The following is a 20,229-nucleotide window of genomic DNA, read 5'->3' as shown; positions in this document are numbered from 1 at the left end:
TAATTAAAGTAAAATTTAATATGTAATTCCACAACCATACTAGCAACATTTCAAGTGCTCAACAGTCACATGTGGCTAGTGACTACTGTATTGGATAACACAGATAATAGAATCTTTTCCTCATTACAGAAAGTTCTGTTAGGACTGCTTCAGATTGTTTCCAAATTATCCCTATTATAAACAACCCCAAGACTGTTGTAAATAAACTTTAATATACAGCTCTGAAAATTTATTTGGAATAAACTGCTGGAAATGAGTTGGTGGTTCAAAAAGCATACAAATGTACACACTCTGGAGACTGGGTACAGGAAGATGTTTTACCCCCATGCTGTTCTCTTGATGGTGAGTGAGTTCTCCCAAGATCTGACAGTTTGATAAGGGGCTTTTCCCCACTTTGCTTGGCACTTCTCCTTCCTGCCACCATGTGAAGAGGGATGTGTTTGCTTCCCCTTCTGCCATAATTGTAAGTTTCCTGAGGCTTCCCCAGCCCTGTGGAACTGTGAGTCAATTAAACCTCTATCTTTTATAAATTACCCAGTCTCAGGCAGTACTTTACAGCAGCATGAGAACAGACTAATACCGAGGTTAACAATAATATACAGGAAAAACTGACACCTTTTTTTGTAGTTTCTGTTTTATGTGACATGCTTAGAAAAGGCTTTCCTGATTATATATTCAACCCTGTTTTTAGTACTTTTATGATTTCATCTTTTACATTTAAATAGTAAAACCATATAGAATATACACTGGCATATAGTCTAAGACAGGAACTGAACATAATTTTTCATATATATCATATCATCATATTATCATAATATTCTCAAATCTCAATACAACTCACAGGGGTAAAGATTGGTAATAGAATTCATCGAAATTACTAAGTAGACATCCAATTCAGTCACTCTTATCTGAAATAAGAAAACTATGGTTTTACATTTTAGAAATGCAGCTCTCAGGGTTTTGTTTTTCCAAAAAATATCATTCCCACTCATTCTAGGCAGTAGAGCTTTTATCTTCTTCAAAATAAAGAGAAAAATGAATCATATGTAAATAATTTCAGGAAACAGGAAACGTAAGTATAAAAATAGTCAAAAAAGATTGAGATCTATTTCCAGATTCATGAAAGACATAATTATATTGACCTATCTGCTTTCCTTTCATAAAATAAAAGACAATTTCCTGGAAAGGAACGAGAAGACAATTCCAGGGCAAACGTTCTCCTATTCTGGGTACTCACACCAGCATATTTTCTTACTGGCAGAATCAGCAGTGCTTTCAATACTAAAATTAAACGATCGTTACTTTTGTCTCTTATTTACTACTTAGGATTTTATTAGTCTCAAAAATAACTGAATCGTGTTTTGTTAGTGGCAAAGTTGCAGTCTCTATTATTTGTTCTTGTTTTCCTAACCTTTAAAAAAGAATAGCATTGATAAACCTACAATTACTAAAATTCTGTAAGTTCCACATTTCCACATAAATATTTATTAGTTGTTACTTTTAAAAATCAATTTCTTCAAAAATAAATGAGCTCTAATAAGAAAACTTACCCTCTCCCTAAACAAAATACTTTCCCCTCAGGCAGAGGGAATCATTTTTCCCACAGTTTCATGTAACAATTGGTACCTTCCTATACAATAACATTTATGTGTCGGCCTACCCTGCCAGCCTGTGAATTCAGGCCAAACCCTATGTTCTTTCTCCATCTCAATCTCTTCTAAGAACTTAGCACAGAGACTGGTAAATAATGAAGGCCAGGATGCCTTCTTCTAAAATGAATGAATAGACATGGCTTATCCAAGAACAACTGCCCCGCTTCTAGTAATCTACTATATTCGTTTGCTTTTCATACTCCTCCTCTACCTCCCTCTCCTAAGCGGTGCTTTTATTTACATGAAGAGGTAATTTATTAATAAGAGTTTTTAAGTACAATCTTCAAACTGCCACACTATATTTTAGCAATACAGGAAATAAAATACTCTTAGGAGACATGTTATTAACATTTCCATTTCACAAGTGGGAAAACTGAAGCTAAGAGAGATAAGAAATATGGCTAAGAACAGCACCAGTAGACCACAAGGCTAGACACTGAGGGTTTCTAACTCCACGTAGTGTACTCTGTACTACATCAAGCAAAGAGTTTTCAGACAAATAATTCTTTAAGAAAGCCTCAGGTATACTAGAATACTTACACTGACCCCAGCGCCCTGTCCTGGGGTTCAAATAATTTGGATAAAGACCATTTGGACGATCCATTTTCTGAAGTAGTTTCCGAATGTGCATAACCTAAGTAAAATAAAATTAAGAATGCAATTAATAAAAGAAGTGTCATCAAGGCTTGGTGTTAATGTAGGCTTTGTGTTTTTCCTTACTCAGAATCTATACCTATTCCCTGCCTTTGTGTGTGTGCTGGAGGGGCAGGGGGGAGTCAACAAAGCCTTCTATTTCTTAAATGAGTCATTTTTATAAAATATGTGTTATTTTAAAATCAAGCAATAAAAATAATACAGAGGAAATAACACAGGCAGAAACCATTTTAAATCTCAACATGCTACTGCCTAGAAATATCATCTGAAACATCAGTTATAAACATCATTCCAGACACAGTCAACATGTATATATTCAAATATAAGAACAGAAATAACTTCACGGGAATTGAATCATAAAATGCCATTGTATTTTGAAAAGTATTAATTTGAATTGAACAGATCAAAAAGTAAATGAAGTAAAACAAACTGTTGAACTTTAAAAATTGTTCCCACAATAGATATCTTTAAGTTCCTGAAATTCCAAATTTTAAAATATCTTCCTGAGGGTAATGGGGAAAGAAAAATCGTGAAATATATTAAGAAGCCGGAGACTTTCCTAGGGATTTATTTTGATTCAACTCTAGATTGGGTGAACTTTGTAAGTGCTTTTAAGGGAGCCTCTGGGGGTGGGAGGAGGTGTTATGTTCCTTGCATTCTTCTTTGTTTGAGAATATTGTCATTACATTTGATGAATAACCTGGCTGGTATAAATGACTTGGGAAAACCCTTCTTTTTCAGAGGACCTGATATATACTTAACTTTTCTGGACTTGAGTACAATATTAATTCTTCTGCCACAAGGTTTCCCATTGTCATTCATTTGGCTGGATTTTGTCTTTAAGTAGTTTTAGGAATGGACTCAAGGATGCTGTCTGTATTCCCTGTGTTCTTTCATGTTTGAGACCAACACTATGTATAACAATCTCAATCTGAAAAATTCCACAGACTACTTTTTAGATAGTTCTGAATGATGTTATAAAAGGGGAGAAAATTAACTCTTCTGTCATCCAAAAACTGTATACTATTCAATTCTTTCCGCCTTTCTTCCTTATCTGTCATTTTCTTTCTAACTCTTGTCTCTTTTTATTTCCACACATTTACTAGTTTTTCTCAATTTCGTCATCTAAGCGCCTTATATTTTGAACACTGTCTTTCTTTGTATTGCTTCCATTTTGGCCTTCATTTTGTTGATAACTATTTTTTCTTATATTTTGTTACTGACATGAGATCTTACTGTCTCTGAGCAATTGTATCTCTGTTTATATACTTGTTCTACAGAGATGAAATCTTTATTATGTTTTCTCTCATGGTGATATTTGGTCGGAATTTTCAGTTGCTCTTTTTACATATTTTGTGGCCACCATTTTCCTTCCTTTTTTCTGGTAATATCTTTGTATAAATTCTGTACCTGTTCTTTTTTAACAAATTACTCATTACTATTTTCCTGAAAGTTTTGACATAAAACACCAGGTAAGAGTCCAGATATAAATACGTTTTTTTAGACTTTGCTTCTCCCCAGCCACTTGAGATTGGAAATGCAGCACTGCTCACAATAGTGAATCTGTCGTTCATTCCCTTCTCTCACCAAAGTCCGCAGGCGCAAACAGCTTATCTGTGAGAATCCTTACTGACTTCTGTTTTTCCAGCTTCTCAACACATTATGTTTAGTAAGGTCCAAAGAAGTACACCCCATCAGCCTGTGATCCTGTTCTCATTGCTGCTCATAAGAATTTGAGTTCTGTATGTCAAGTTACACCACCTAATTCAGAGAACTGGGCTCTACTGGTTTTGTATTTTGTAGTCTGCAGCCCCAAACAGCCTCTCTTCTGTTTATACCAAACCTCTCTCTGATCTTTACTGCTTATATGCCTACTTTTCTTCCTATTTGGTGATATGAAGTATCTCTTAATTTTGTTAAACATGGAATTTGCAGTTTTTTTTGTTTGTTTGTTTTGTTTTTGACAGAGTCTTGCTCTGTCGCCCAGGCTGGAGTCCAATGGCTCAATCTCAGTTCATTGCAACCTCCGCTTCCCAAGCTTGAGTGATCCTCCCACCTCAGCCTCCCCAGTAGCTGAGGAGTACGGGCATGCGCCATCACATAGGGCTAATTTTTGGTAGAGAAGTGGTTTCACCATTTTGCCCAGGCTTGTCTCGAACTCCTGAGCTCAAGCAATCCACCCACCTTGGCCTCCCAAAGTGCTGGGACTACAGATGTGAACCACTGTGCCCAGCAGTGTTTCTTCTTGCTGCTTTTAGGTTAATTCCTATGATTTAGGTTTTCTACTTCAAGAAGGACCATATGTTAAATTATGTTTATTTTACAAATTTATTATCTTTTTAATCTCTGCTTTTCCTTTGTTTTGTCTATGACTATCTCTTGCTTTTATTCCATGTAAGTAATTCAGTTTTTCACTATATGCAATGAGTTCTTTGTTATTTCCCATTTTATTAGCTAGGGGATACATCATTTTAAGTCTCCATTTGTTTCTTTAGCTCCACAATATTTTTGTATCATTTTATTGTTTTATTTTGGTTTTGAGTTCTGTTAAATTTAATTTCTATTATAGTATGAATTACTCGTGGTGACTTTTTTTTTTTTTTTACTGTTTTTGAAATTTGAAACTGGATTCTTTATCAGTCTTTTACATGCTATTTACCACTCCGCTTTTGTTTCCAGCAGTATGTTTGCACAATTGCCATGCTTTCTGTTTTATATTGTTCACATTTAAAAGGGTCAGTTCTGGCCTGAACTTTTTAATTTCTCCTTGAGTTCTTCGTGTGTGTGTGCGTGTGTGTGTGTGTGTGTGTGTGTGTGTGTGTGTTTCTCCCTTCCTCGATACAATTTGAGATCTGGAGTACTAGTGTACTTCTATCTGATCACTTGAAGCCTATGTGTTCAAGAAGGATGAGAGGTGAGAACTCTGCTGGAACTGTGGACAATTAAATATGTGATGCTCTGGGCACTGGTCTCCTTGGCAAGACTGATAGGGAATACTAGGAATTTGTTGACTCTCTTTTCCCAAAAAGGTTTCAGGATAGGGTAGGGAGCAGACTTATGTCTCATGCCAGAAATCAGAAATCTTTTTGTTTTTGTTTTTTTATTTTGGTTATCAAATATGACATGAAGTTACATCTTTTCCTTCTTTTATTGCTTTTGATGAATTTTTACTGTCTTTAATTTTTTTTATTATTCATTTAGTCAGGACAGGGAAAATTCTGTCATCTAGTTCCGTTTTGCTGTATTTACCTGAAAATTCTTCTCTGTTGAAGTATTTCATAAACAGAAAGGAATATACATATATATCTCAACTCTACTCACATCTCAATTTAAGAAATACAACACTACAAACATCTTTGATGGTCTGTTTACCACTGCCCATTCACATACTACTGCCTATATCCCAGATGTATCTGTAGTCTTGAGTTTCATATTTGTCATTATCTTGACTTTGTGAAAGCAAACTATATGAATTGGGTCATTCCTGTCATACCCAACTAATTCAGAGTCAAAGGGCCCAGCGGAAAATCACCTGTGGCACATAATACCGGCTCCAAAAATTACGTTTTCCACAAGCTCAGCTGCTATAACCCTAACATTATAGTTTTACCTACTGCTGTCACCAATCAGGGCCAGACAGCTTGTAGAAGCTTTACTCGTGTCAACACACTTCCTTTCAAAACGATACATAACATTTCTCCTCTAATAAAACTTCCAACCTTCTCTTTGTTTTCTGGATGGATTGAGGACCAACCACCCTACTCTGTGTGTATGCCCTGAATTGGAATTCTGTGCTTCCAAATAAAACATTTAATTCAGAGATTCATCTCTGTATGTTATTTTTACTTCAACAATTTATCAAAACTATTTTGAATCCCTAAGCAATATACTGTTCAGCTTTGTTTTGAACTTTACAAAAATTGTATCGTATTCTTTTAACTAATGGATACAAACATAATTCATATTTTCATTGCTGTTTTGTATTTTATTATATAAACTGCCAATACAAACAATGCTTCTATGTATATAATGTAAATGTACATACCAAATAATGGAATTGCTGGGTTATAGGGTATTTTTACTAGGTAATATTTTTTGTTTCCCATTGTAGAAATCCTTTTTACTTCAAGGGCATATATTTTTTATTCTCAAAATGTCAGTGTTTTATTTTTTAAAGTTAAGCCTTTAATGTTCCTGGAATTAACTATTATAATCCACAGTGCAACACTTGTTATAACAAGTTTCTACATATACATAGGTCTGTTTAAAGGCTATCTATTCTGTTCGTCTGTTTGTCCCTATTAACAAATACTACACTGTCAATGTTGATAATTGGGCAATGTAAATCCAGCCAGGGTGTTTTTCCTCACAAGTGTCTAGAATGTTTCTTTACTAGAAGTGTCTTTTCAAGCTCCATTGGGAGGAAAACAGCCATTAGAGATTTCACTGGCACTGAATTTAGCTACAAATTTGGGGATGACTGAAATTTTTATGATATTGTTTACCTATACATAAATATGATATCCCTCCATTTATTTATATCCTCTTCAATGTCATTTAATAAAGTTTTGTATTTTTAAATTTTAATTTTTAATTTTTATGGGTATGAAAGAGTTGTACATATTTTGATACTAGCATATAACGTGTAATGATAAAATCTGAGTAACTGAAATGCCCATTACTTCAAACATTTATCATTTCTTCTGTTGGAAACATTCTACATCTTCTCTTCTAGCTATTTTGAAATATACAACAAATCATTGTTAGAGTCACTCTATTGTGCTATCAAACATTAGATCTTATTCATTCTGTGTAACTGCACTTTTGTACCCACTAAAAAACCCCTTTTTATCCTTCTCTCCTCACTACCCTTCCAAGCCTCTGATAACCATCATTCTATTTTCTACCTCCATGACATCAATTTCTTTTAGCTCCCACATATGAATGAAACATATAATATGTGTCTTTCTGTGCTTGGCTTATTTCACTTAACATAATGTCCCCCAGCAGTTCCATCCATATTCCCGCAAAGGAAAGGATTTCATTCTTTTTCATGGCTGAGTAAAAATTTGAACTTTATCTTTTGTTAGATTTATTTGTAGGAAACATATATACTCTTGCTCTATTACATAAGGTATCTTTTTGCAAAATGACATTTTCTTGCCTTTTGTAGCTGGTGTAGAGAAATACTACTGATTTTTAACATCCATATTGATCATCTATTTAAAAAACATATTAAACTCTTATTTCTAGTAATAGGTCAATAATCACGTAATCTGTGAATAACTACTATTTTCTTTCTTCCTTTTCAGTTCTTAAACATCTGGACAAAGACAGAACATATTTTGTCTTTCTTGTCTTACCAGGCTGGCTAGGTACTGCAGCACAATGCTGCATAAAAATAGCAATGAAATTTTTAAAAAATGTAATAGTAGTTATAACTTCTCAAATAACAATAAATATTTTAAATATGTCCTAAATAGAAAGGACATTTCTTTGAGTAACTTCAAAAGAGAATATAAAGGCTAAAGCCCTAATAAACATATATCTAGAAAGGCAAACATTTTAAGCATTAATCAAACCTTTGGGCCAATTTTGAAGGACTCTTTATAACAAACAAAGAAAAGAAGGCAAGAAAACAAACCTTTTTGTAGTAAATCAGGTCCCCTGTCAAGTAGCTGAGGTGGATGAACTCCATATGTAGTGTACCAAATTCAGCCAGAATGCTGCTACCTGCAGATGCCCAGCCCCAGTTTCGCCCTACTCCACTGAATGAAAAGTAAAAGGAGACAGGATTGGGAAAAGACCAAAACATTTGTTTAATGAATATGTAAATTTTAAATAGATCTCTTAGAAATTATTATATCTGACACAATAGCTTATTTATATCTAAAATTGCATTAAAAATTTAAATAGGTAATAAATCCATGTTCTAAAAATTAAAACAGTATTTTTAAAATCCAGTAAATATATTTCACCCATTCTCATCTCCATTCACCTCACCAGGCCCCAAAGAAAATCACTTTCATTCCTTTCTTACGTATGACTACAGAATGTTTTATGCAAATGTAGGCAATCCAAATATATATTCTCACTGTCCTCCTTTCTTAAACAAAACATAGCAAGTTGGTGGTCTTTCCGTATCAGTTCACAAACAGTTTTCTCGTTTTTTTTTTTTTTACAGTTGTACAGAATTCCATAATATTAATGATTCTCAAGTGGAATGCACCACCCTAGAGGCACATGAAAATGTGTGGCAGCATTTTGAGTTGTCTCAAAACTTGAATGTGCAACCTCCACTTATTGTGCCAGGTCCAAAGTTACAAACTGCCCTGTAGCAAATGATTGGGACAGTATCATACAATAAAGAACTGGTTTGCACCAAATGATGATAGTGCCTGTGTGAAAATTAATATATTATATAAACATACACAATTTGTCTAATAAATTCCCTAATGATGGTCCCTTGGGCTCTTTCCAATATTTTGTTATCATGAACATTTTTCAGTGAATAATCTCATAAACATTTCATTTGTGCAGATATAATCTCTAGAATATGCTCCTGCATTTTCTTTTTTTAAACTGTTCAGTAATTTTTTATTTGAAGCCAGACTACATAAATGAAAAATTGTAGAGGCTTTGAATTACATTATCTTCTAAAAAGGTTAAATTTCTTCTAAACACAGACTGAGTAAACGCAGACTATATTGTGTTTTAGGCTTTGTTAAAGACAGTCCATTTCCGTTTTTACCCCAACTTCCAGAAATGGACCTGGGAATTTCAGCTGGAAGCCAGGGGTATTTACCAAGGGCACCTAAGCAGCCTAACCTGTTTCCCCACTATCATGTGGCTGTTAAATTTTCTCCTTAGCCCTTTAATTTCCTTCTGCTATTTTCTGCTGGGTTTCTTTGAGTCTTGTTTGCCCTATATATGTGGTTATAGAATCACCAATGACTTGAGGGAAATTTGTCCATAAATTTTGGGCTTTTCCTCTGCAATTTCTTTCCATATGAGATTTTGTCCCTATGTTTCAGTCATTTTAGCAGCTCCAGGGCCTGACCATTGTCTCCTCTGCCCGAAATGACTGCCACTTTAGATATGGCCTCTATTGCTCTGAACATGATTTAGAACATATCCTCAGGGAAAAAGCCAATGTTTACACAGCGATGACCTTAGGATCATAGCCCCTCAAGTTCTACCTGAGTTAATTGAATTTCAGTGTCTTCAAACCATTTGGTTTTACATATTTTGTCTAGCTTTCATGACTGCTTTTGGTAGGAGGGTAGTCTGATAAAAGGTATTTCATGGTTGGAACTGGAAGTCTAGATTGTTCAAGCAGCAGAGTTCCTAGATTATTCCTACAAGAACTCTAGACCATTCTCTAGGATCTAAAGGGAGAAGTATAAATATAAATATTTTTGCCAGGTGGGGTGACTCACGCCAGTAATCCCAGCACTTTGGGAGACCGAGGCAGGCAGATTACCTGATTTCAAGACCAGCCTGACTAACAGGGTGAAACCCCATTTCTACTAAAAATACAAAAAAATTAGCTGGGCATGGTGGCAGGCGCCTATAATCCCAGCTACTCGGGAGGCTGAAGCAGGAGAATCGTTTGAACCCAGAAGGCGGAGGTTGCCATGAGCTGAGATTGCGCCATTGCACTCTAGCTTGGGCAAGAAGAGCGAAACTCCGTCTCAAAAAACATATGTATTTATACATATTTTTTCTCATCTTATCTTCACTTGTATTCTGTCAATTCCACATCTTATATTTTATTTGTGTTTAGAAAACATTAAAATAAATGTAAGAACATATCACAACCTTGCTTAAAGTTCCTTGTTTGGTGCTATTTTTAAATTGTCTGAAAATATGGAAGGCAAATACCACTAAGATATTTTATAGCTAGAAGTGAGAATCAGAGAATAAATATGTATATAGTAACTACATAAGACAGTCATTCATTTCACAAATGTAAGTGTTTACTACGCTGTGAGAGAGTGGTGAACCTGACATATACTATTCCTGCTCCTACAATAAATAAGATCATTTTAAATAGCGATAGTTGCTATGAAGAAAATTAAAAAGGAAAAATAGAATGTTGAGTACTAGGGATAGAGAGTGAGTTAGAAAAAAGGCTCTTTATATATTATGTTCAGAGAAAATGTTTCTAAAATGATGTGATTTGAACTGAGACCTGAATGATGAGGAGCCAGTAATGGAAAGATCTGGAAAAACAGAATTCCCAGTAAGGGAAACAGCAAATGTAATGGCCTTGAGGGAAAGGAAGGAGGCTAGTTTGGCTAGAGTTCAGAAAGTAAGGGGAAGTGAATGACACAGGATGAGGTTAAAAAGCAAGGTATAATCTGGACTACGTAATAATTTTGTAGGCGATGGTAAAATTTTAGTCGTTAAGTGTGATGGAAAGTCACGAATAACTTTAAGGATTATAACATACTTAAGGAATAAAGCATACCATTTAGAAAGATTAACTAGGTTTCAGCATAGTGGATGAATTACAGTGTGGTCAACTATAAAAACAAAATTTAGGAAGTCCAACAGTTTGCCATTCTCTATAAAAAGAACTTCTAGCCAAAAGTCAAAAAGGAACACTTTTCAAAATACTAAATTCTAAACAAAGTTTTTACATTTTTTACACCATGTCACAGGAAGAATCTAAAATATTAAATTTGATACTTACATATATCCTAGCAACTCAGAAAAATAAGAAAATTCCTAAGAACAAGATATAATGCTGCTGAGGACAAAAATATTCCAACTTAAAATGATGATGAGCTGTCAAAAAATAACCGGATCATAATTTCATGCAAATTCATGTTTTGTTTTTTTCAACTGATCAAAGTAAAACGTCTGGATACTGAAATTTACATATATACTCAGAGAACCTGAGTAACAAAAAATTTGCAAGGAATACCAGAAAACAAAAACAAGCAAGCAAAACATATGATGTTTCTCTTACCTGATCACCAGCAAAAGGAAAGACTCTAAAAATGTTTGGTAAACTCTTGACAGTAAATCAACCTAAGCATTCTATAATCATATTAAATTGTTTTGATAATGAGTCTTCTATATTTTGATTTGCATTTTGTTGAAAGTCAGTTGAATATATTTAATCAATGTATTGAAAGAATGGAGTAAAGCTTTCAGGAAACTGCAATTATTGGAAACAAAGCTTGCAAACAGGCTGATACTGAAATGCATTCCAACAAAAGCAAGGAACGAACTAAAGAAATTAAAGCATTCAATGTGTAAGCTTAAGTTGAAGTATCTTCATTTGTAGGAATAATGGTTTGATGGAGCTCCTATTTTCAATTAGATTTATTTACATTGTATACTTCAATGGAATGAAATTGAGAAGCTATATGATTCTGTGTCATCTAAACTGGAAGATTACTTAAAATAATTACAAATAAAAGTCAATGTAAAAATATCTGAGATTTGTAGAAGGTATTCTGAATGAAAGCAAAAGAATGGCATTTGTAACAATATCTGGTCTGAAATATTTAAACGTTTTAATATGCAGAAATTTAGAATTGAGAATATCCTGCAATTAAGCAGAATTTGCTCTGAGCAACTGTAGGGAGAATACCTTCTCTAATAAAAGCATGCAAGAGTCAATTGAAAGTGCCAATAATTTCAAATTTAGATAAATACACAAGAATATATGTTTTTAATAATTTCATTTTAGAATATAGGTTTACAGCAGAATTACTTTACAGGATACCCAATAAAATAAAACCAATTTGTCAGTGATTAAATACTCTGAAAATTAAATAGTTTTAATTATTTCAGCTCCCCCATTCATTCTGAAATTGTACTCTTATGAATAACACACTATATGGTCATTCTCATTATATGATGCCATAATCTGGCTTATAAAATATTTTTAATATAATGTAAATATTTTATGTATGATATCATTTATGTGGCAACATATTATTTTACCTTATGGACTACCAAATTTGCTTAACAAATGACCTTACTCTTGAACGTTCGACCTGTACTTATGATTTTGTGAAATATGCTGTGATAAACATTTTATAGATGTCTTCCTTAGTCCATACATCCAATTTCTTCGGGTATATTAACAAAGGTTCAATTGCTTTAAGGGCTTTTGACAGATAATACACTAGTCTACAAGTAAAGCTGAAATGTAAGAATGGCTTTCTTCTCACCTTTTTATTATAGCAGATGCTTTAAAAATTTTTTAAGTAGAAAACTTCCTTGACAGCAGATGAATATAACAACTTTAATTTTTATTTTTAAATAAAGTCTGATTTTTGTTACATTTTCATTTAATTTGAGGGGATATGTAATATACTCATAATTTAAAATGTTAAATGGCACTGAAAAAGCATAAAGTAAAAAAAAAAAAAAAAGTCTCTCTCTAAGACCTCTACCTCTTCCAATCACTCTCAGTCCCAAAGCAATCTGTTAACACATTCTCATCTGCCCTTTTGGAAAACTGTATGCCTACATAAGCATAATTTGAGTTGTCTATTACATTTTAAATACTCATTGGTCTCTTCTAATTTTAATTCTGTATTTTTACAAACTTTTTTAAAAATATGTTTTCAAAGTTAAGATTGTCCTTCAATTACAAGGTAATGTTATTTTTTGTTATTACACAGCCCCTCAGCCAAGCATAGGATCTGGTTTATTTTTCTTTTTAACTATATATTGATGTATAATTTACATACAAAAATGCATCCTTTCAGGTGCACCATTCAATGGGGTTATGGCAAATGAAAACAAAGATTGGTATACAAACCAAGTCGATCCTTCCAAAACATGTCCTTATCCCTTTTGCAATCAACGCACACACTTCCCTACCAAGTCTCAAACAACTCTCAATCTGCTTCCTCTCACTACTGATTAGTCTTGCATGTTCTAAAATTTCATGTAAACATGATACAGTATATGCTCCTATGTTTGGCTCTTTCACTCAACGTGTCTTTGAGATTCACCCATATTGCTATGTGTCTCAGCAGTTAAGGTTCTTTTTATGGCTAAGTGGTATTCCATTGCATGAATATGATAACTATTTATCTATATACCTGTTGATATGATAAACATTTGAAAAACAGTCAAACTGTTTTCCAAAGTGTCTCTACCATTTTACATCCTACCAACCTAAGTTTACTGTCTTCCTTTTCATTGTCTATTTTTCCCATTAGTTGTTTCGTTCTCCATTCCTGCCTTCATTTGGATTGAGTAGTTTTTAGTATTCCACTTTCTTTACTGGCTTATTTTTTTACGACTGCTCTAGGCATTACAACATAAACCATTAACCTTCCCACAGTAGACCTTTATGTATTATATCACCTCACATATAATATAAGGGCTTCACATTTCTATACTATCCTCTGTGTAACTGTGGTAACAAATTTTTCTTCTATGTATATTATAGGCTCCACTATGCAAGTTATTATTTTTGCTTTAAACAAAGACCAAAACAGAAAAAAATAAGCATTTTACATTTACTCAAATATTTACTGTTTCCAGTGCCCTTCCCTTCTTTGTGTAAATCTGCTTTTCCATCTGGTATCATTAGAAAGTTCCTTAAAATTTCTAGCAATACAGGTCTGTTGGCAATAAATTCTCTAAGCTTTTACTTGCCTGAAAATGTCTTAATTTCACCTTTGTTTTTAAAGAATATTTTCAGTGGCTATAGAATTCGAGATCGACTTTTTTCTTTCAACAGTTTCAAGATGATTCAATTGTTTTCTGGATTGTATTGCTTATGATAAGAAGGAAGTATTTCTATTTTGGTTCCCCAGTGTAAATGTCTTTCTTCTCTGGCTGTTTAAAACTTTTCTTTTTCTAGTTACAGATTTTCAGGCATCATGTTTCTTTATATTTATCCTGCTGGGTTCCAGCAAATGTTGAAATCTGTGAATTTACAGCTGTTTAACAAATCTGATAAATTTCTAGACATTACTTCTTTAAAAACAGGCATATCTCAGAGATATTATGGGCCTGGTTACAGACTACTTCCGTAAAGCAAATATTGCAACAAAATGAGTCACACAAACTTTTTCATATCCCAGTATATATACAAGTTATATTTACATTACACTGTAGCCTTTTGGTGTGCAACAGCATTATTTTGAAATAATGTTCATATCTTAATTTGAAAAATGCTTTATTGCTAAAAATGCAAATGATCATCTGAGGCTTTCAGCAAGTCATACTCTTTTTTGCTGGTGGAGGGTCTTGCCTTGACAAATGATGGTTGCTGACTCATCAGGGTGGTGGCTGCTGAAGGCTGGGGTGGCTGGGTCAATTTCTTAAAATGAAGAGAACAATAAAGTCTGCTGTATTGATTTGATTCTTCCTGTTTCAGTTCTGTGTAACACGAAAGATCTCTCTGTAGCATGTGATGCTGTTTGACGGCATTTTGTCCACAGCAAAAATTCTTTCAAACTTGGAGTCCACTCTCATATCCTGACACTGCTTTATCAACTAAGTTTACGTAGTATTCTAAATCCTTATTGTCATTTTGACAATGTTCATAGCTTCTTCACCAAGAGTGCATTCTATCTCAAGACCACTTTCTTTGCTCATCTGTAAGAAGCAACTTCTCATCCGTTCAAGTCTTATAAGACTGCAGTAATTCGGTCCCATCTCCAGGCTCCACTTCTAATTCTAGTTCTCTTGCTATTTCCACCACATCTACAGTTACTTCCCCCACTTCAGGTTGAACCCCTCAAAATTACCCATGAGGACTGGAATCAAATTCTTCCAAACTCCTGTTTGATACTTTGACCTCCTCTCATGAATCACGAATGTTCTTAATGGCATGTAGAATAGTGACTCCTTTCCAGAAGGTTTTCCATTTCCTTTGCTGAGATCTCTCGCAGGAATCACTATCTACGGCAGCTATAGCCTTACAAAATGCAATCCTTAAATAATAAGACTTGAGAGTCTTAATCACTCCTTGACCCATTGGCTGCAGAATGGATGTTGGAAAGCATGAAAACAACATTAATCTTGGGCATCTTCACTGCAGAAAATGGGTGACCAGGTACACTGTCAATGAGCAGTAATATTTTGAAAGAGATCTTTTTTGCTTAGCAGTAGGTCTCAACAGTGGGCTTAAACTCTGCCATCAACAGACGTGCTCTCATCTGAACTTTGTTGTTCTACTTACAGACCCCACAGGGAGTAGATGTAGCAAAATTCTTAAAGGCCCTAGGATTTTCAGAATGGTAAACAAGAACTAGCTTCAACTTAAAATCATCAGTTGTATTAGCCCCCAACAAGAGTCAGCCTGTCCTTGAAAGCCAAGCATTGACTTCTCTTTAACTATGAGATGGCATCTTCTTCCAGTAGAAACTTGTTTCATCTACATTGAAAATTTGTTGTTTAGTGTAGTCACCTTCATCAATTACCTTAGCTAGATCTTCTGGATCACCTGCTGCAATTTCTACATCAGCACTTACTGCTTCACGTGTCACATTTATGGTATGGATACGGCTTCCTTCATTAAACGTTATGAACCATCCTCTGTAAGCCTCAAACTCTTCTGCAGCTTCCTCACCTCTCAGCATTCAGAGAAGTGAAGAGAGTCAGGGCCTTGCTCTGCGTTAGACTTTGGCTTAAGAGAATGTTGTAGCTGGTTTCATCTTCTATGCAGACTACTCAAACTTTCTCCATGTCAGCAATATAGCTATTTCACTTTCTCATCATTCATGTGTTCAGTGGCACAGCACTGTTAATTTCCTTCAAGAACTCTACCTTTGCATTCACAACTTGGTTGACTGTTTGGCATGAGAGGCCTAGTTTTTGGCATGCCTTCCTCGCTAAGCTTAAATTTCATGTGCCTTCCTCACTAAGCTTAATTATTTCCAACTTTTTTTTTTTTGAGACGGAGTCTTGCTCTTGTTGCCCAGGCTGGAGAGCAGTGGTGTGATCTTGGCTCACTGCAACCTCCATCTCCCAGGTTCAAGAGATTCTCCTGCCTCAGCCTCCCAAGTAGCTGGGATTACAGGCATGCATCACCACGCCCAGCTAATTTCTGTATTTTTAGTAGAGATGGGGTTTCACCACATTGGCCAGACCGGTCTCAAACTCCTGACCTCAGGTGATCTGCCTTCCTCAGCCTCCCAAACTGCTGGGATTACAGGTGTGAGCCACTGCGCCTGGCTGGGTTTTGTTTTTTGTTTTGTTTTGTTTTTTGAAACAGGATCTGGCTCTGTCCCCCAGGCTGGAGTGCAGTGGCACGATTTCAGCTTACTGCAAGCTCTGCCTCCTGAACTCATGCAGTCCTCCTACCTTAGTTTCCCAAGTAGCTGGGGCTACAGGTGTGTGCCATCACACTACATTAGTCCATTTTCACACTGCCGATAAAGACATACTTGAGACTGGGCAATTTACAAAAGAAAGAGGTTTAATGGCCTTACAGTTCCACGTGGCAGGGGAGGCTTCACAGTCATGGTGGAATGTGAAAGACACCTCACATGGTGGCAGACAAGAGAAGAGAGCTTGTGCAATGAAACTCCCCTTTTTAAAACCATCAGATCTCGTGAGACTTATTCACTATCACGATAACAGCATGATTCAATTACCTCCTGCTGAGTCCCTCCCACAACACATGGGAATTCAAGATGAGATTTGGGTGGGGACACAGCCAAACCGTATCATCCGGCCCCTGGTCCCTCCCAAATCTCATGTCCTCACATTTCAAAACCAATCATGCCTTCCCAACAGTCCCCCAAAGTCTTATTTCAGCATTAACTCAAAAGTCCACCATGCAAAGTCTCATCTGAGACAAGCCAAGTCCCCTCCACCTACATGCCTGTAAAGTCAAAATCAAGTTAGTTACTTTATAGATACAATGGGTGTGCAGGTATTAGGTAAATACAGCCATTCCAAATGGGAGAAACTGCCAAAATAAAGGTCTACAGGCCCCATGCAAGTCTGAAATCCAGTAGGTCAGTCAAGTCTTAAACCTCCAAAATGATCTCCTTTGACTCTATGTCTCACATTCAGGTCACACTGATGCAAGAGGAGGACTCACACAGCCTTGGGCAGCTCTGCCCCTATGGCTCTGCAGGGTATAGCCCAACCTCCTGGGTGCTTGAACCAGCTGGCATTGAGTACAGCTTTTCCAGGTGCATGGTGCAAGCTGTTGGTGGATCCACCATTTTGGGGTCTGGAGGATGGCTGCCCTCTTCTCACAGCTCCACTAGGTGGTGCCCCAGCAGGTACCCTGTGTTAGGGCTCCAATCCCACATTTCCCTTCAGTACTGCCCTAGCAGAGGTTCTCCAAGAGAGAGAGCCCTGTCCCTGCAGCAAACTTCTACCTGGACATCCAGGCATTTCCATATATCCTCTGAAATCTAGGTGGAGGTTCCCAAACCCCAATTCTCGACTTCTGTGCATTGGCAGGCTCAATACCACATGGAAGCTGCCAAAGCTTGAGGTTTGCACCCTCTGAAGCCATAGGCCGAGCTTTAGGTTGGCCCCTTTCAGCCACAGCTAGAGAGGCTGGGATGCAGGGCACCAAGTCCCTAGGCTGCACACAAGGGGACCCTGGGCCCAGCCCATGAAACCATTTTTTCCTTCTAGGCCCTGGGCCTGTGATGGGTGGGGCTACCATGAAGACCTCTGACATGCCCTGGAGACATTTTCCCCATTGTCTTGGGGATTAACATTCGGCTCCCTGTTACTTATGCAAATTTCTGCAGCAGGCTTGAATTTCTCCTCAGAAAATGAGTTTTTCTTTTCTATCACATTGTCAGGCTGCAAATTTTCTGAACGTCTATGCTCTGCTTCCCTTATAAAACTGAATGCCTTTAACAGCACCCAAGTCACCTCTTGAATGCTTTGCTGCTTAGAAATTTCTTCAGCCAGATACCCTAGATCATCTCTCTCAAGTTCAAAGCTCCACACATCCCTAGGGCAGGAGCAAAATGCCACCAGTCTCTTTGCTAAAACATAACAAGAGTCACCTTTGCTCCATTTCCCAAGAAGTTCCTCATTTCCATCTGAGACCACCTCAGCCTGGACTTTATTGTCTATATCGCTATCAGCATTTTAAGTAAAGCCATTCAACAAGTCTCAAGGAATTTCCAAACTTTCTCACATTTTCCTGTCTTCTTCTTCTCCAACCTCTGCCTGTTACTCAGTTCCAAAGTTGTTCCACATTTTTAGGCATCTTTTCAGCAATGTCCCACTCTACTGGTACTGTTGCTTCACCTGTCACCTTTATGTTTCGGAGGCAGATTCCTTCCTTAAACCTTGTGAATCAACCTCTGTAAGCCTCAAACTTTTCTCCTGCAGTTTCCTCACCTCTCTTAGCATTCACAGAAGTGAAGAGACTTAGGGCCTTGCTCTGCATTAGGCTTTGGCTTAAAAGAATGTTGTAGCTGGGTTCATCTTCTACACAGACCACTCAAACTTACTCCATGTCAGCAATATGGCTATTTCACATTCTCATCATTTATGTGTTTCACTGGCTTAGCATTGTTAATTTCCTTCAAGAGCTCTTCCTTTGCATTCACACCTTGGCTGACTGTTTGGCACCAGAGGCCTAGCTTTTGACATGATTCTCTCACTAAGCTTAATTATTTCTAGCTTTTTTTTTCTTTTGAGACAGGGGCTGGCTCTGTCACCCAGGCTGGAGTGCAGTGGCAGGATCTCAGCTCACTGCAAGCTCTGCCTCCTGGGCTTAAGCAATCCTCCCACCTTGGCTTCTCAAGTAACTGGGATTACAGGCACACACCACCATGCCCAGCTAATTTTTGTATTTTTTGTAGAGGCAGGGTCTCACTATGTTGCTCAGGCTGGTCTCGAACTCCTAGGCTCAAGCAATCTGCACGCCTCAGCCTCCCAAAGTGCTGGGATTACAGTGTGAGCCACTGCACCCAGACTATTTCTAACTTTTAATTTAAAGTGAGAGACATGCTATTCTTCTTGTCTCTTGAATACATCAAGGCCATTGAAAGGTTATTTATTGGCATTGTTCTGTCTCAGGGAGTAGGGAAGCCCAAGGAGGAGGAGAGAGAAGGAAGAATGCACTCTGTGGAGCAGTCAGAGCAGAGACAACATTTAGTGATTAAGTTTGCCACCATCTATGACTGCTTGTTCATGGTGCCCTATATAATTACTAGAGTAACAAGAAAGATCACTGATCACAGATAACTATAACAGATGTAATAATAATGAAAAGCTTAAAACTATTGTGACAATTATCAAAATGTGATATATGCTGTTGGAAAAATGGCACTGATAGACTTGCTCAACACACAGTTGACACAAATCATCAATTTGTTAAAAAATAAAAATAAAAAGGAAAAAAGCAATATCTGCAAAGAACAATTAAGTAAAGCACAATAGAACAATTCATGCCTGTAGTTTTTCAGCCACTCCTCCCACTCCCAAATTCGCCACTCCCATCACTCCATTACAGGTATGTTAAACCATCTGACACTGCCCGATAGGTAACTGGATATGCTTCTCTCCATACTCCAGCTTTTTATTTCTCTTTCTGTGCTTCAGTTTAGGTGGTTTCTGTTGTTTTGTCTTCAAGCTTACTGATCTTTTCTGATGCATTGTCAAATCTGCCTTTAAGCCTGTCAAGTAAATTTTTTATTTCATATATTTCTCACCTTTAGAAGTTCCACTTTGGTCCTTTTTAAAATCTCTTTTCCCATTCTTCACATTTGCCTTTAAATCCTCAAGCACACTTACAATAGCTATTTAAAGTCCTTTACTGCTGTCTTCATCACCTCTGTTATTTCCATGTCTGTTTCTATGAACAGATTTTTCTCTGGGCTACAGAATAATTGGCTACGTTTTTCTGCTGCTTCTTTGCATACCATAAAGTAAAGTAATTTTGGATTGGATTACGGATATTATAAAAGTTTATTGTTGGATATCTGAATTTTCTTTCTTTAAA

At 36.4% G+C, this 20,229-nt stretch overlaps 1 protein-coding gene across 3 annotated transcripts in view; it reads right to left on the bottom strand.

Moving 5' to 3' along the window:
* MAN1A2 (mannosidase alpha class 1A member 2) overlaps positions 1–20,229 on the bottom strand; it is a 168,260-nt gene that overhangs the window by 68,339 nt on the left and 79,692 nt on the right. For all 3 annotated transcript variants that reach the window (XM_017946193.3, XM_017946194.3, XM_021922698.2), the window contains 2 exons: positions 7,951–8,074; positions 2,193–2,286 (listed from right to left, as the gene is read on the bottom strand). In XM_017946193.3, coding sequence (XP_017801682.1) covers positions 2,193–2,286; positions 7,951–8,074 — 218 coding nt within the window. The remainder of the gene's footprint in view (positions 1–2,192; positions 2,287–7,950; positions 8,075–20,229) is intronic.

Source organism: Papio anubis, chromosome 1, assembly GCF_008728515.1.
Source record: "Papio anubis isolate 15944 chromosome 1, Panubis1.0, whole genome shotgun sequence".
NCBI classification, from domain to species: domain Eukaryota; kingdom Metazoa; phylum Chordata; class Mammalia; order Primates; family Cercopithecidae; genus Papio; species Papio anubis.
The sequence above is the reverse complement of the archived record's forward strand: the minus strand, read 5'-3'. Positions and strand labels throughout refer to the sequence as shown.